Consider the following 18442-nt stretch of genomic DNA (forward strand, 5'->3'; position numbering starts at 1 on the left):
GCTCATTCGTGTAGCTTTGTGAGAATCTGTGTGTGTGCAGGTCTCAAGTTTCCGCCCATCTTTCACAATGCAAAATACTACTTGATAAAGCTCTGTATTTACTTTCCCACTCCTTTAAAGCCATAAAAACAAACTCATTTCTTTCAGTGCTTCTCTCTCTCTCACACACACATACAGTACTAGATGTAATACAGTGGGTCAGAGGGCAGATGTGTGGACCTGTGCTCTGCTTTAAATCACCCACTGATCAACACAGAGTGACTGACTGGTGACATTAAAACTCAACATAACTTAAACCTGAATACTTTTCCTCCAATATTCCAGACTGGAGAAAAACTACTGCCTGCATGTGCCCTTCCTCCACCTTTACACCAGTCATTACAGTGCTGCAATGATCAATTATCATGAAGTGAATAAAGAATCTCATCCTTTGCTATCAGTTAAGATAGTAGATGACTACTGTCACCCATTTTATATATGGCCTCTGTTGAAGCAGTACCTCTTCCCTACTTCGCTGAAGGTTAAGGTTTTATATCAAAAATGTGTCGGAAAATAGGTTCTTCTGACAGTATTTTTTTCCATCTTTTGGAAATCATAAGCATCATTTGCCAAAAAAAATGCTCTGAATTAAATCATTCAAATGTTAGTAAAACCTGGCACACGCTAAAAGATTTGTAAAATCTTAACCGATTTAGAAATTATGAGAGATCACACACATGACAACAAATGATGACAGATGTCACAGTTTTGTTCTTATAGTGTTTGATGTATGTGCAACAAGAAGACCAACACAGCCACACCACACACTAACAGATTCACCACCAACAGCCAGAGTCTGGACTCTAAAAACTCCAAATCTCACACGGTCAAATGCGACTTTAGAGTAAACAAACATGGTGGACGACAATGTCTCTTTGTTGTGCTTCCATCTTTGGTCAGCTTGCTTCTTGATTGGCTATTGTTCACTTCCACAACGATCTGACGATCCACAGAGTATGAGCTCCGATTATCTTGTAGTGTGTACCCCACTTAAGTAAAAGTAAGACTGTTTCAGTGACAGATACAATCGGTTTATTGCCCTTAAACAAGTCTCTGGACCTCTTATGCTTCTTGTGGTTGCTTTTAGAAAACATATTCATAAAGATACATTTTCAAAAACTAATGAAACCAGGAACATTTCTTCAAATTCAAACCTTTGTGAAAACACAAGCAACTTAAAGGTATCTTGCAGTGAGGCAAAACTCTTTGTTACTCTACACCTGGGACATCAAGTGTTTATAGTCTATGCATAGGCCATTGGGAGGCCAAGAATGAAAACTCAAAGTGTCTAAGCCCTCAGGCTTTAGGAGCACATGGCCTGAGGAGCTCAAACTTTCAAAACCTGTTTCATCTTAATGTCATTTCTTTAAAGAAAAATGGTTGCAATGTGGTGAGTTTTTTTTTTACATCTCTATTGCAGCAGTTTTCATTTTGATGGGTTTAATCTGCTGCCTGCTGTATATTAATGATCTATTGCCAGTTATTTTCACCTCTATGTTTAGAAAACTAAGATAGAACTAAGAATATTATTTTACCGTTATCCCCTGCTACACTGTGTGTGTGTGTGTGTGTGTGTGTGTGTGGTGTGTGTGTGTGTGTGTGTGTGTGTAGGAGCAGGAAGAGGCATAGAGAAGGCTGAACTGGACATGACCCTGACCCACCTCTGCCTTTAGATAAGGAAGCTTCAAACATGCTCACACACACACACACACACACACACACACCACACACACACACACGCACACAACACACACAAGTCCACTCACTAACAACAAAAACACACTATCTAAATACTCCCTCTCTCCATCTCACATACACACACATACACCAAAGCCACTACACACAGTCTGAGGCAAGGGAAACAGGTGGCAGGTTGCACAAAACACTCTTTTCATTTTTTCTCTGTTACACAATAATATAGAGGACACCAACATAGTTTCAGGTGAACTATAATTCAACAGTTTTTTCAGTTTTTATCCATGGACATGTTGCTATGCTGTTTGTATGTGCAAAATACCATGTGTTGTTATCAACTGGTATTGGTAACAATGGCGAGCAGTGACAGTGGCTAGTCTAGGATACGTTTGAAGTGGTTCAGGTTCATGGCTTAACCTTTTTTTTTTCGAACAGTTAAATTTGAACAGTGTTTTAAAAACGTTCTCAGGTGTTTGCTTTAAAGTCTAACGTTAAACTGGAACGCGGTTAACTAGGAGGTGGCGTCACTCCCAGTTCTGACTTCCGATGTAAACAGAGCGCAAGGAATCCAAAGTACAGCACTCATTCTGCTGGGTTAAGTTCCGCTAGATTGATTTAGGAAAATAGATGAATTTCCTAAATGACAAAAAACATGTCCACAAGAGGCAGAAAATCTTTCAAGAGCTGATTAGGAATGAGCTGTATTGATTGTCACTTCATGACAGCTAATGCTGTTCATATTTCATACTGTCTCAAGATAAAAACAAAGCACTCTGCAATGCTGTGATGCACAATGGTCATCCAACCACAACAGACACTTAGTAAAACTGCAACTCAATCTAAATTCCAATAGTAATTTCATGTAAAGCCCAATTTATTGTACTGTGTGTAACACGTAACACTTTTCGCATTCCAGCCACTTCCTCCCTGCTCCTCTGTGATCAGCATCTCCACATGGCTATCATTTGTGCAGTGATAGTGCTTGATGAAAAAGGGAAATTCTTTCATGTCTGTTGATGTTTCTGTCTCTGTGGTGTGTGTCTTTGTATATAGGTATCTGATGTTGTCTCTACACACTCATTCTCTTTCCCCTCCCAGTGAGTATTTACAACAGGCTGTAATCTGGTACAAGGGAAGAGCTGCAGTGCTATTGGGAAGATGTATGGAGGTATATGAACCCCTGCCACCCCTCACCCCCATTGTCTAAAACTGTAAAGTACTCCAGTCTGGCCAATCACCTTCCTCCATCAGCTGAGTTGAATACAAAAGAAGTCTTAGACAACAGGAGAAATGGGGTTTTGTGTGAGTATATATATGTGTGTGTGTGTGTGTGTGTGTGTGCATGTACTAGGTCTTGTCTATTAAATGGGCTTTCAAAGAGTCCTTGAGCTTACCTGCCAAAACCAGACCCAGCAATATACAAGGAGTTGTAAAACCTGCCAGGGGTGTGTGTGTGTGTGTGTCCACCACAATGTCAGCCAAGATACTAACAGAGCTTTTATTCCGAGGCTTGGTCTGCTGCCATCTATTACCCCCCAAAGTCCTACCAAGAGGATGGATAAGTAAATGTGAGTAGTGAGAGAGAAAAGAGAAACAGACAGAGAAGAGGGAGAGAATTTGATTTGTTCAATTTGAAGATTTCATGAAGCACACATCACGGTACAGAGTCAAACAGAAAACACAGAAATAAATGCACTCTCAGCCTAACACACGGATCAGAGATAGTTCCCATCTCATGGCGTTGCCCTGCTGCAGCAATGTGAGTCTTTGTGGACATGCTGATAGCCAATCACAGGGGAGTAGGGGGGAGAGCAGCAGGACTGTGGGACTGTCAAGAGACGGCACGTTGCAGATTACATGGATACAAAGTGGATATAGACTGAGGTTGACTGAAATTGTCTAGTTATGTTCTGCAATAACCCGCACACTACTCCTCCCCTCGCTACTATTACTCTGCTTTTGTTGCAAATCGCTGATTGCACACTTTTTTTTCCACTCTGTTGATACAGCCTGTCCTATCATGTCCATGTTTCTCTCTGTGCTCCCTCATCCTCTTCCTTTCCTATTCACAAGTTTTCTCTCACAGCTCGCTCTCTTCAGACAAGAGGGTCCATTGTATTTCCTAAGATGCCTTGGAGTCCCGGGCCCAGCATGCCTGTGCACTGTGTGTGTGTGTGTGTGTCCCAGTTAGAGAACAGCTGTCACATTCAGCCATCACATGCTGCAAGGCTGAGAGTGACCACTACCATCCCTGTCAACTTTTTCTCTCCTTCTTTGTCTCTCTTGCATTTTTCATGAATAACTCCTCTCTCTCAGCCCCTACTGTGATATTTCCCTTTTTTAATTATAACTTCTCATTTTCTAGTCACACACATATTTGGTAATCCTTCTCTCTCTTGCCTCATTCCTCTAACCTCCCACCTCATCCTTTTTGTCCAGACAGAGTAGGAGTTGAGTTCTCAGAGCAACTCCTAAACTACATTTCAGGAGGAGAACTGGAGTGGTGTTTCAGTATGCAAATTAACTATACAGTAGGTGTATAATGCAGTTTCATCACAATCCAAAACGGTTTGGATTTATCGTAAAGATACCAGCTGCTTTGAAACAACGCATTATATTTACATGTTCAGTTAGGGTTAGGATTTGTTCAAGACACATTCAGCCCTCTGTTACTTGTTCTTTTCCTTAGAAGTGGACTATATGGTTCGTGCTTTACCACCTTATCACCACTGAAACTCGAGCCCACTTTCTATTCATACATATAAATTTCTATCACCCTATTATGGTTGTTGTGGGTGAAAACAAACACTCTTCCCTGACTGCAGAGAAACGCACCCTCCACAAAGACACAGTGTGGCCATCAGAGACTTCATAAAAGCTGGGTCTCTACTGCCATAAAGATTAGTGTGCAGGTCATGGAGATAGACAGGCCCATCAACAAACAAACAGCATGACTTTAAGTCCTCTGTAAGTCTTCAACTAAGACTTGCAGTTTCACTTAAATCTAACAGATACAAGCTGATTTTTAAGTTAAGCTATAATTGAAGATGCTTATAAATTCCTCCAAGGTAAATCAGCAAAATAGTTACTATACTGTTCCAAACATTTAGAAAACTGCTGTCACGTCACAGCCTCTGGTGCGACACAAGCATCCTTACCACACTGAAATTTAACCTATCCTCATATGAATGTTGTGAAAATTGTTTTGACGCTAATAAAAGCAGTCCTGACACTCTTATATGGTTTCAGTAGTTTAACTTGGAATCCAAACAAGTTTTAGTGTTTGGAGTACCTGCCTCTTCTAAAACTAATATAAAAACACTTATGGACTTAAAAATAACAGATTTTCTGTTATGCCCTCTTTATTCAGCCCATGAAAATGCTTTGTAATATGTTTGTGTTATTAAATTAACAGCTATGAAGCACAAGATCTGCTAGGATGACAGCAAAATTTGCCACTGGCTTTATTTTCATGGACACGTGCACGAACATCCTGTTCGGAAAGCTGTCAAGTCTTTCTTTTCCACTCAGCTGTGCAGTTTTAATTTTCTTTTGTTGGAACAGCAACCATCAATAAAGTTGAAGATCATTGTGTCCAAGATGCACAAAAGCAGTCTATACTGTCAGAGATCCATGCTTGTATGAAGCATTAGAGAACAAATACTGTTCAGCTGTTACTGTTTGAGCTGACACACACACGTTTAGCAACTTCTCATCAGTCCTCTTATTGTGGAAACCTACGTCTCTTGTCTCAGTAAGACCCATTAGCACACTCACTTACCACAGCTATGTTAATACCCCCATCTGAATGTGTTGTAACCTGACTGATTACCAGATCCCTGGTCACCTGGCCTGGTGATGCAAGCTCATCCCTAATGACTGGGAAGCGTCTCTCTCTCTCTGTAAAACAATGCACAACAGAAACAAAAGCTTCCCCACTAATCACCTTCTAATAAGAACAAAGGCAGCTCTTATCTCTAATAGTTGTCTCTAAAAATACTGACGGACTGATGGAACAAGAATACGGGATGTGCTGGTTCTAGTTCTGACTTGACACTATTTACACCAATTTTTCAAACCGGTGTCTAGAGACACACTTAAATAAACATGGAATAAATGTGCGCTGGTGTCCTTGATGGTAAAAGAGATCAGAGGAAGAGGGAATATCAACAGTGCAAAAAAAACTGTCTTTGCTTTTCTGTGTGTTTGCACATTCACTTTAGGGCAAAGAAACATGTCTTCTAAATTCTGGCACAGTGATAAGTACAGAATCCACCAAAGGTTTTTGAGGCACATAAGGGAAAACATAAGGGGAAATATGTTAAAGATGTGTGAGATTTTCACACAAAGTCCTGTTATGCCTGCTAAAAGATCTTATTCTGTAGACTGTGCAGCTGTCGGTCAACTTTGTTGACCAAATGAACCACGTGTGAAATAAGAGTGTGTGGAGGGGATTATAATAGTGACAGTGTAATTCATACTGGTGACATAAATCAGATGTTGTGCAGTGGATAATCCTGATACAGTTCTGATAGGCTGGGTCAGGTTTGAAGCTGTAACACCGGTCAACATCATACCTTCATATCAATTGATTGAAATGAGACACACACACACACACAAATCATCATTCATCTATAAACTACAACTAATTGTAAGAGTATATCGTTACCAGAGGAACAACATTTGAATAGCACTGTCATATGAGTATTTTAATTATCGAATTGTAGCCTATTCCTGCTGATGCAGTGGTGAACCCCTGGTTTTATTCGATTTTTTTCGTCATTTTCACAGGATGCAATAAGTCATTCTGGTCTCACTGTAGTTGGTAAGTAACGAGCATCATTTTATCCAAACAGTTAAAATGCTATTGTTGTTGTTTTTTTTACCTCTGCGTTGAAGGCGCTGTCATCCTGCGCTCCACGCGCCCCGAGCGCACACAGCCACAGCGCGAGGAGGGCCCGTCTCCAGAGCAACCAAAAGCAGCGGTCCCGCGAGGTGGAGGCCATGGCCGTCGAATCAGTCGTCGTCGTTGAATCCCGACGGTGTAACGTCTTTGGCGAGTTTTTAACTGGCAATATTTCTAGTTTACGCGGTAAAAGCCCTATTAATGAAAACTGTATTGAACTATTCCGCAGCAGGAATGCTACAACAGTCCTCAGCAGAGCACTTGTATCTCGGAGAAGACTTCCATTCCAGATTTACAGTCGGAGCTGCATCGCAAAGTGACCCTCCATAAATGTTGGTGAGTTGTCTGCACTGATTTGCGAGCACTGCTTTCTCCTTCCAAGTTTTTTTTATTTTTTTTTCACCAATGACACACCGCCTCACCTTTCTTTACGTAGAGTTCTGTTATCTGTAGCGGGAGTTAACCCACCAGTCTCATTTAATTAACATCAAAGTCGCTGCCTGATTAGTAACCTTGAACGTGCAGTTTACAAAAGAGCCAGAGCGTCTCCAGCAATGCCCACTATCAGCAAAATGGGTCTACAGCAGACATGCTTCAGTAAACCATACACTACTGACATGTTCAAATCCAGCGGGTAAACAACCCCCTCTCGTGATAATGCCAAACGAAGTGAGGAAAAAGTTGCAAACTCTGAAACAACAATCAAATGATTAGACCAAAAGTTCACGGCACTTGACCGACTCCTTCAGCAGCAGCAGCTTCAAGCAGTGTCGCAGCTGAGAGCGAGCGCGGTTGTTTCAGATCGCAACCTCTTGTTTTAAAAAATATAAACATATATATGTATATACATATATGACGTTTCTTCGCCTTTTATATCCAGTTTTCCCTTTTCCCAGAGGAATTAAATTCTCGGAAGCTGGTACCGAGATAGTTGATATCGGTCCTGTCCTGAGGCAGTGGTTAACGCGTGTTCTCTCTCTACCGGAGCAGGACGGTGAGTGGTCCGCTGGTCGGTGTGTTTCGGTACCTAACGTGGAGATATACCAGCTTCAAGTGTAACAGCACGAGGATGACATGTTCCTGTCATGACTCTCAAAATAAAAGGTAGCCCGGGTAACCTGACTTGTTCTGAATGTGATAAACAATTGATATAGATAGCAAGGTATAATGTAAATGCAAACTACATGTTATTTTTTGTTGTTGTTTGTAATTAAAGGATAAATAATATAAATGTTTCCATAAGTTATAAATTTTTTGCATTTTATTTTGAAGGCAGATCCAATTTCCGGTATCGTCAAGTCTTTCTGTGGCTAACTTGATGGAGCTAACTACTACAGTGCTCTTATCAGGCAGACGGATGGAGGTGGTGGTGGAGAAGGAGCAAAGAAAGAGCCGGAAAACAAGACCCTCCCCCCCTTGTGTTTTAAAGCTCCACCACAGCGGGGTAATAGACCATATCACACACACACACACACACACACACACACACATTCAAGCTGAGAAAAATTAAAATTACTGATAAGACATGAAATTTAAAACCACTGTTTGTGTAACAAGGTGACAACAAATTCACAAATCATTAACCAGTCTGAGAATGTTATTGTAGGTTAAGTTTAGTTGAGGCACACACACACACACACACACACACACACACACACACACACACACACAAAACACAACAAATACAACAGCCCTACAATAAGTCCTATCCTCATGAAGGTTAGCCTATAGCGTAGAGATTTTGTTGAGTCAACTGATTTAAATAAGATATAATAATACAATATACATAATACAATTCCTTTCTGTCTTACACTTCTACAGCACAACAAACTTGTGGTTGTCAACATGTGTCCAGGTGAGGAAGGAAGCACCTGTCATTTGTGCAGATGGACTGATAGGACAGCAGAGAATGATCACAGCTCCTCGGGCAGTCCCTGTCATTTGCCCCCACTCTGCGTGACGGAGACTGTGGAGAGATCCCTATCAGCGGATCCACTCAAAGGCAAAAGGAAGTAGCCACTTTCAGAATGGGTGTTGATGCATACTCATTGAAGACTGGAAAGCATAAGCACTACAGCTACCAAAGAATCAATATCCATATCTATAATTTATATTTTGGCATTTTTCATTCGTCGAGGAGTCACCAAAAAAAAAAAAAAGGGACAAGCATGGCAAGAGAGAGAGGGTGATGTAATTATAAAGGTCTTGCATTACAAAGTTACTGCTAGTTGTGTCCAAACAGCTCACTCATTTCTGTGGCCTGAGGTCATCACAGGGACGGAGGTGTTATAGTCTGCTGAACACATGCAGTGGTCACTGGTAAGGCCTCCCTGAACCGCTCTCCTCTATATGAGAGTTTTAGTAAACTCTAATGGTTTTCAGCTAATGTTTTAGATTTAACTTTGCACAAATTAAAACAAACAAACAAAAAAAAAAGGCTCAAAAATTTCAAGCAAAGGAGTTTGACATCTTGGAAATCCCCTCTCTATGTAGCCACTTTTGCTGACAATTTACAATAACCTGCTTCATCCATGTACAAATTAAAAGTGAGTTTTATCACCTGGGTTTTTCCAGACTGTCATAATGAGGATGAACACCTTCTGCGTGTGAGTCATTCTGCTTCGTTGGTCTCTTTTTATCCAGGTGAGCAGTCTATGACAGTTTGTCACTGCAGGTAGGATCAGTCAACCCCTGCACACACACCAGTGATCTCAGCTGGCTTGGCATCAATCAACTGAATACAGAGAAATCCCTTGCTAACAGAACCCATCCTGACAGATTTTCTTAAAACTCTTTTTCACTGCTTTCCTTTGACCATAACACAGCCAACAATATCTGGCTCCCAATAAGAATATTCTGTCACTCACAACAAATTGGATCACAAAGTTTATTTATTTATTTGTTTAAGATTTTCAATGCAATCAAAAGAATGGTACCTTTTTACTGCACCCATTGTATTACCTTACATCATATATTACAGAGGTGATTCAGAAATGCCATGCCAGCTTTTTCCTGCACTGTAAAATAATTCCAGTAACGCAAAACAAAACAAACATTGTAAGATTTGTAGGTGTTGCTCTATTCTCTTGTTTTCTAATCTGTAAGTCTAGTCTGTTTTGTTGTCTCTACACCACACAGGCCACCTGGCAGAAAGGCCACCTGTGTGCCCAGCCAGTAAACTTGCTGATGGATAAAGCATAACGTGCAGCACACACACACACATACACACATACAGCTATGGAATGCATGCAGTGTCACAAACTACAGGTGGGTCTATAAACACATATGTGTTTGTATTACACAGTAATTAAACAGGTAGTTTGAATGCAAGCTCTCACAGTGATAATACCAGCCTCAATACCAACACCACCACTTCTTCAAGTCAAATGGGCATGACATGGGACTCACCAATTTGTTTCTATTTATAATAATATGAAAAAGTTAAACAGATGTTTTGGAAAGGAAAGATTTGCATGGCTTGCAAAACAAATGGATTATGTGGAATGTGTTGACCAAGCTACCACAAGAGACAATGCTTTTTTTTTTTTTTTTTTTTTTTTTTTTTGCCTGTAGCAGTAACAGGTTTTTAAAAATAATTGGTTCTTTCCAGCTTTGGTCTCAGTTTTCATTCTTTTAATAACAGAGAAAAAATCAACACCATACAAACTGGAGAATTAAATGCTTGCATTCAACTCTCAACACCTAGTTTCGCTTGATTTTTTTAGTGTGCTACTCCCCTCTGTTGGTGGGAGTAGTGACATGCAGGTGTAAACTAGGTAAGATAAAACAGCTTCTAAACAAAAGATACACCTTGATTTTCTGCCTCTGCTTCCTCCTTTTAGTTCAGAATCATTTACATGTTTTTGTTTTTAGTTCCCATGAAACCCTATGTTTCAGCAGGTTTCCTCAGTGGGTTTTTGTCACACTGTCACATCAGCTGTGTTCTGCTTTGTCTTCACACTAAATAATCACTAAATAATTTCTACAGGAACTCAGCAACATGCGAAGGTAGGCTAAGTTTGATTCTCTTCAGGTCAGAACCACCTCTGTATTGATGCTCATATTAGACCTGACAAACATCTAAGTGTATGGAAATAACTTGTGTAAACATATTTACTGTTGTATTCAGATCAATAAATGTAATTGGGTGATTATGTTTGTATTCCCTTATGTGTCTGTGTAAGACTTAAATATGTGTATTTGTTTGCCAATGAGTCAGATTTAATGTCTTTTTCTTCTGCATGCATTTCATGACATATCAAAAGAGGCAGCAAGGCCTTAATGATAGTTTTACTTTTAATTCTTTCTTGTAATATTTGAATTTTAATGTGTGAAAACACATTCTTGTTTTCCCATTCTCCACATTAGATTGTATTTTGCTAGAGTTACTAAGCTTGTTTCTGTCAATTCACTTGCTCTTGTTGCTATGTGAGTTTATACCCCTTTTAGATGTGGTTTGCTGTATACCATTTTGAATTCAGGTCATTGCCTTCATTGTCTTTACATTTGATGTTAACACTATTGTGGCCAAAACACATGAGCTAATATTCTAATAATGTAAATCTCTACAGGTGGTGCTCCACCTCTTTTTCTATGTTTGAATTGAATCAGTGATTTCATTTTAAACAAATCCTCTTCACCTCACAGGATGAAGTGGATGCTCCTCTGGTGGCTGCTCCTGTCTTTGGTGTGTCATAACATCACCTGTAAAAAGGCAGGTGAAAGTCAAGGTTTAGGTTACGGTCACGGTCACGGTAAAGATCATGTCTCTGTCTCTCAATGTAGAAATCAAGTTTCAGGTAAGAAACAAGATCAAGGGTCAGGTCACGGACAAGATCACGTTTCAGGTCAATGTGAAAATCAACTTTCACGTTTAAGAAAAAGCTGTAAGTCAATGGGGAAAAAAGGAAGAGGAAGACCAGGTAAGACTGTTTCTTCTAAATTATTACATTTTTATTCTGTATTGTTAAAAACAAACAGACACATTTTATGATGCAAAACATGTCAGAAATTTCTTTTTATGTAAAATCACCAAAGCTAGTTGTTCTGTATTTGCTGTACTTGTTTGGCCTATTCGATATCTAATGCAATATGTGGGTATATCTCCTACAGTGGCTTCAGATGCCAGACAATGTATGGAAAATGTAAACAGCATTTTGGAAAATGGAGCCAGCCATTATTCTATTGAGTAAGTATTTTAATTATATACTACAGAATACATTTTTGTCATTTGTGAATAGTTTTTAAAAGGCATTTTGTGGTCTCATGTCAGAGGGACCTCATAATTTCTTGTCCTCTTCCACAAGAGCCATGAAGAGTCTAGAAAAACTTCTAGAGGAAATAGAGGTGAATGAGACTACGTTCATGTCTGTCAGTCGTTTGATGGCTGTTGTACACAAACCCAAATTCCCCTTCAACGGCCTTGAGTTTCATGCCAGTGAGAATGAGGTAAGAATAAATCAGAATAAATATTAGTCTGAAATGGAGGCTAATTTAAAGTCAAAGTAAATGATATATACTAAATATAACACACAATTATTTCCCTGCTGTTGATGTGAGATAAAAATGTGGCTTTGTGAGTTGCAGTATTCTGTTATTATTTTTCATGCAGTCTTTCTCCTCCTGTTCTCAACACTTCTGCCTCTGATATAGGCAATGTCAGAAAAGGCTGTCGCCAACAGCAGAGTGAGTGTTCGACTGCCGAGAGAGTTGGACGCTGGATCAGACAACACAATTGTGTTTTGCTTGCTTACCTGGCCGGAAACAAATGGGGTCAGAGACTACATGAATTTTATGTAAAATGTTGTAGAAAATAATCAGAAGAGCTACTAAAAACTGTATATTCATTTTGCATAGTTGCATAGTAGTTATCCCCCCCCCGCAATTGCTTATGACTGAAACTATTTTATTCACAAGCTTGATTACAGAGATACTTTTCTCTGAGTCTGTATTTACAAATAACCTTTCAAATGTCTTAGATATGCCCTTGACCACTTTTTTTTTATGTCACCGTTGCCCATTTTAAAATAATTTCCTGCATCCTGGTCAGCCAGTGGTTTCTGTTCATTTCAGTGCACTTTAAATATCAGCTTGTGGTGAACAAGGTTTGGGTTGGGTTGGTAAAAAGAGGAACACTGAGAAATGTCACAAATGTGCCTTCATACCTGGCATGTGATCATTTTTGAAACTAACTGACTCATTTAATATCCTCCTGAGAACCAAGGGAAAAAAGTGTCTTACAATTTCTGTTTTTTTGTGATTTCCTATCTATTTGGGCCAAAAAAAACACCTTACAATTTAAATTTTTTTAAATATATTTTTTATTTTAATTTCACAGCATGTCATTGTAGGACAACAGGACGATATCTGTGTGAAAATAGAACTAAATTTAGAAAACAAGAAAAAAGGAGCAGATTATATCTTTGGCTTGGAAGGGTAACTCCAAATACTTAAGAAAGATAAAGGTAAACAAAATGTCCATTATAAAGGACATAAATGAATGGGCCGGGTCTCAGGAGGATATGTTAAAGCTTGAAGGTCTTGAGACCCTGAGCTTCTCATTTTAACCACTAGAGGTCACAAACTGTGACAACTTAAATGAGAAACATTCACTTGTGTTGCAGTTTGTTTGTTTGTTTTTTTCTTTCAACATTGTCGTATCTGGCCAATTGTTCATATCGTGTGACTCAGGCAGAAATCTTTAACAAAAGAGGGAACAGATGTCAGTCTGTGGCAAAAGGTAATATCCCCAAATGCAATAGCAGAATAACAAGTTTTTAGTAAGGGGAAGAAACAGGTGTCACTTTTTTATGACGAGTTGTTGCTCTTTTGTTCTTCACCATTGCTTTCTTCAGTAACATACAGTTCTCATGAAGGAAAGTGGGCACACCAATAAATGTAAACCTCAATTTTTTACTGAAAAGGAAATGAGAGATGATATCAAACAGTGTTGGAGGATCACTGGTCGGATTTTTCTTTTGACACAGTAAACTTAAGGTTAGTGATTAGATTTTAATACTAACTGAATTCATGCTGTGCTGCAGACCATATTTGGAGTCTCGGCTGTGCTGTATGAAAACAAACTGCTTGGTCTGAGTGTGCGTGGCAAGACTATTGCAGGACTACAGGAGCGTGTCAACATCACCATGAATCTCACCACGGGCATAAATGTAACTATAACTGAATTTTACAGATCATTATTCTAATTTGACATTCTGTAACCTTACCTCATTGTTGAATTATGCACATATTTGTATGTTTTGCCAAAGAAATACATTTCAAGGAAATGTTTTAAAAACAAACAGCATTAACGCAATGTAAACCTGGTATGTTGTTCTGTCACAGGAGACCCAAAACCTAGAGTGTGTTTTCTATAATTTTTCAAGAAATGGTGAGTAACCAAGTATCACATTTGTCATGAATAATCAGACAATAATTTATTTTGTTATAAACATGGTAAGTTGGATTCTTTATGGTCTTTGACCAGCAAAGTGAGCTGACCTAATTCAAATGTGACAGCATCATATGCATAATGGATCTGTTTGTGTTTGCTGTATTTGTTTAACTTACCAGAATACAGCAAAGATGGCTGCCTAACCCTTTGGGAACGGGGTCAGAGTCACATCATCTGCTCCTGTGACCACCTCACATACTTCGGTGTGCTCATGGTAGGACCGGCCTTTTTGGTCTTCAGATAGATAAAACTATTCCACTTCTGATACTTTAATACCCTAAGTGCTTTACTGTCTACTATGTTGTCATTCTTGATACTACCACTAGATGGACCAAGATTTAAAAATGAAGTAAATTCTTCACGTAGTGACTCTGAGTACAAGTATTAATACCACAAGATAAAGATCAATTACTGTAATCTTGCATTCAAAATTAAGCAAATAGTATATTAAAAGCAAAATAGCTGGTACTGAAAGTACTCCTTATACACAGGGATGTATACACTCTCTATACTGTATTTAAGGTATATTATTATATTGTGTAATAATTTTTACTGATGCGTGCATATGCAAGGAGCAATTTAATGTTAAAGCTGGATGGCTGTGGAACTGATTTTTTTTTGTACTTTCTCTGATCTGATTTCTCCTAACAGTCATAACAGACTGCAAAAGTCTTGTGTATTTTCTCCACAGGTGTCTGCTCACCTCGATCCCAAAGACCAGGAGATTCTGTCGTACATTACTCTGATTGGCTGTAGTATTTCTCTCTTTGCCCTGGTCATCACTGTCGTCATCTTCATCACAAATAGGTAATTTATTCCTCCTTGGTGGATGAGTCTTCATTTTCAGTTACAGCAGCATCATCCTGTCACTTCTCTGGTCCTCATCTCTCTTTTTCCTCCCTTGTTCCTTGTTGTTGCCTCCTTTCTTTCTTTCTTTCTTTCTTTCTTTCTTTCTTTCTTTCTTTCTTTCATTCAATCACTTTAAAATGCAATACACTCATCTTCCCTTCTTATCATATTTTGTCTTTCCTTAAAGGAAGTGCCTTCCTTCCTTATTTATTTTCCACTTTCCTAAGTCCATTGCCACTATAATATGTCTGTACATACTTTCACAGTTCACACAGATCAATTTGCCCAATTCTCTGTTTGACAGAACCGTCAGAGGAGATGTCTCTATGAAGATCCACATCAACCTCGCCATTGCCCTGATCCTACTCAACCTTCACTTCCTGCCCAGTCATGCAGTGGCAGCACTGTCCTCCACTGGGCTTTGCCTTTACATGGCTCTTGCTGTTCACTACTCCCTGCTGGCCACTTTCTGCTGGATGGCCTTAGAGGGGTTCCACATCTACCTCCTCTTAATCAGGGTCTTCAATATCTATGTAAAGAGATATCTGCTCAAACTCAGTGTGGTGGGATGGGGTGAGTAAAGTCACAAAGGCGTGGGGGCTACACATTTTCGGCGTCATAATCCCTTGTTTAATCCGTGTGTTTCCTGCAGGTATTCCTGCAGTCATTGTGTCCCTGGTGGTCATCATAGACAGAGACGCATATGGTCATGTTCCTCTGGACTCATCTAACTCCAACAGCACTCTAATGTAAGGGGAGAAATGTGATAAATTTGCAAACATGCACTAGCTAGATTAATAAGTAACTAACAGTACATATGGAAAGTGTTTTGCATGTGCTTTGGAGTTTCTGTGTATTTGAACACAATTTATATTGTGTATTATACATGATAAGAAGGAATATATTCCATTTCATCAGCAGTAAACCCTATATCACCAAGCATCTAATTTCCTGAAATTGAAACACTGAATTCCTAACAGTTCCAGGGAAACTTCTACTGCGTATAGTTAAATCTTTAGTCACCTGAATTGACATTTTCATTACATAATGTTTGATTTTAAATGATTATTAAATTGCTACTAATTGTTACTGCCTCTATTTGCAGATGCTATATAGCCAATAGCACAGTAAAGGTTGTGACTACAATGGGATTATTTGGCTTGGTGTTCATCTTTAATGTGATCTTGTTTGGGGTGACAATCAGACGTGTTGTGAGTCTCCACCATAGCAAAGAGGTACGGGCCAATCTGCACTGTTTGCATTCTGCTCTGCTTGTGTTGTTGATCTGTAAAAGATAAGTCTGGTGATATAAATGCACAATTTCCTCCTATTAAAGGGGCCAGCAGTTCCAGGAAGTCTCTCAGCCTTATTTGAATATTGTGACTTCTCTGTCAAGATGTAAATGGGCTTGTAGTGCCACAGACATAGACATAGAGGTAGGGAAGTTGTAAAGGACTGATAGACATGCTACCATGTTGTTTTGGTCTTTTCATAAAATTTGTTGACAATAATATCACCAGTCTTATTCTTTATTTTTGTTTGATATTTAAAGGATACATTTTACTTCTAAAGACTACACATACACTGGGTTGTTCGATCCCTCCTGCGATAACCTTTCATTCATGTTGTAAATTTGCCTAATATGTACTAATTTAAATAATAGCTGTCTGACCACTGCCTCTCATAAGGGGCACTGAAAATAGTGATGGTATTATACTATAGGCTTGTGTATGGCTAGAGAGCAGAATTTAAACAAACTGAAGAAGATAAATCTGCTTCCACTGAGGAGTTTCCTAGACCAGGTTATTGTCCTCAAAAGCAGTTTTGGGGTTCACTCTACCAGACTACATACATTCCCTGCTAACTAGTAGTTTCTGATTGACTATGACCTGCTAATATGGACAGAGTGAGTGTGACAGAGCCAAGCGTGACACATGTACCCTGCTGGGAATCAGCACTCTGCTTGGCATCACCTGGGGCCTGGTCTTCTTCTCTTTTGGCTACCTGACCACTCCTGGCCTCTACCTCTTCTGCACCCTGAGCTCACTGCAAGGTCTGCACAACCTGCTTCCTCATGTTCATCTTTACTATGTGGTCATGTTACTGTAAATATGACAGAAAGAGTCCTACAAGACAAATATAGAATATGTTGTATATACTCGGGTTTATGGGGTTCCGTTTGTGCCAAAAATACGTCAGTGTCGAAATTTATGTCTATGTTTGTCTATGCATATGAAAATGTCTATGTTTTTGTCTATGTCTATTTTTATATGACATAATTTTATATCACATAAAAAATATAACTTTAAACTGTACTAGCCATCTACTAGCCAGTGGGTGCTAATGTTAGCTAGCTAACCCAGCAAATAACCAGGTAAAGCAGGTATCCTTGATACAAGCTATATATCAGGGATACCCACTTTTAGCCACCAGATGCTAACCAGTGCTACTGTTAGCTAGGTTAGCTGGCTAATGTCAATAAAACTGGCCATCTACATATCCATAGACATTAACATAGCACAAAGATATATTTTGGTACAAATGGAATCCCATACACTGGTGGGACAAACACAGCAAGTCTTTGTATTACTATTTGTTTATGCCCAACTAAGATGGTTAAAAGCAGGAACTGTAATCCTTTGTTCAATCCAGACCATACAGGCTATCATGGCTGTAAATGTGTAATAAAAAGCTTTCTATGTCACAAAATAAAGAGGTAAAGTTTCTGGATACCATGCAGGTTTAGGAGATTTATTCCTATTGCAAACTGTCACGATTACAGGGGGAAACGACATTTATTGTAAGACACTTGCATTGTGGAATAAATGGTGCATAGTTTTAAAATATATGCTTTTATTTGCAGTGGAAACTGACCTGATTATTTGCATATTGATAAACAGTGACGTTTCTTAGTTATTATTTATCAGTGGAATTTGCATGATTTGCATGATCCTCTCCTCCTGTACTCTCTCTAACACTTCTGTCTCTGCCCTTTGACTCTCACAGGTTTCTTCCTCTTCCTGTGGTTTGTGATGTCCTTGAGAAAGCATAGAATCTCAACTACTAAGACCAGCAGTGAAACACAGAGCACTAACAGCTAAGCCTAAACCCAGCTCATTTTACCAAAACATTTTTGTCTGCACATGTTTTTGTATGTGTGCGTTTGTGGAGATTTATACTGAAATACTGCACAGTTTGACATAATGATTTCTACTTTAGATCATGATACTTTCATGTACATCAACATAGCAGAGAAGCAAATGTATTAACTAGCCCTAACTCATGCTAAGTAATTAAAATTGTAATTAACTGTATTTTAACACAGTTTCAGTGCTATTTTACAGCTTCGTCATTAATATACCCTGGTGTGCTTTTAAAAACTGTGTGGTGAGGGGTTTATCCATCCATTTAGTGGGCAAAAGGCAGGACAACAATTTACAGAAGCGTGAGGGAAAATTACACTAAATGGTGTAGATTGTTTTTCTGCCTCATGGTATGCA

General features: G+C 39.1%; 2 protein-coding genes across 2 annotated transcripts in view; one reads left to right on the forward strand and one right to left on the reverse strand.

The window, feature by feature from the left end:
* The window catches only part of mmp15b (matrix metallopeptidase 15b), a 30108-nt gene extending 23354 nt beyond the window's left edge, over positions 1–6754 (reverse strand). Inside the window, exon 1 of the mRNA XM_018697458.2 lies at positions 6621–6754. Coding sequence (XP_018552974.1) covers positions 6621–6740 — 120 coding nt within the window. The 5' untranslated portion in view covers positions 6741–6754. The remainder of the gene's footprint in view (positions 1–6620) is intronic.
* Positions 6755–7632: 878 nt separating this feature from the next.
* LOC108897712 (adhesion G-protein coupled receptor G5) lies at positions 7633–18087 on the forward strand. Its single transcript, XM_018697462.2, has 16 exons — positions 7633–7744; positions 7913–8084; positions 8462–10648; positions 11288–11562; positions 11753–11828; positions 11947–12088; positions 12293–12412; positions 13684–13809; positions 13985–14030; positions 14213–14307; positions 14785–14900; positions 15247–15515; positions 15595–15691; positions 16048–16177; positions 16848–16995; positions 17949–18087. The coding sequence occupies exons 3-16, from the start codon at positions 10641–10643 to the stop codon at positions 18041–18043; spliced, it is 1743 nt and encodes a 580-aa protein (XP_018552978.1). The 5' UTR covers positions 7633–7744; positions 7913–8084; positions 8462–10640; the 3' UTR covers positions 18044–18087.
* The last annotated feature ends 355 nt before the right edge of the window (positions 18088–18442 follow it).

This window comes from Lates calcarifer, linkage group LG2 (genome assembly GCF_001640805.2).
Source record: "Lates calcarifer isolate ASB-BC8 linkage group LG2, TLL_Latcal_v3, whole genome shotgun sequence".
In the NCBI taxonomy this organism is placed as follows: Eukaryota; Metazoa; Chordata; class Actinopteri; family Centropomidae; genus Lates; species Lates calcarifer.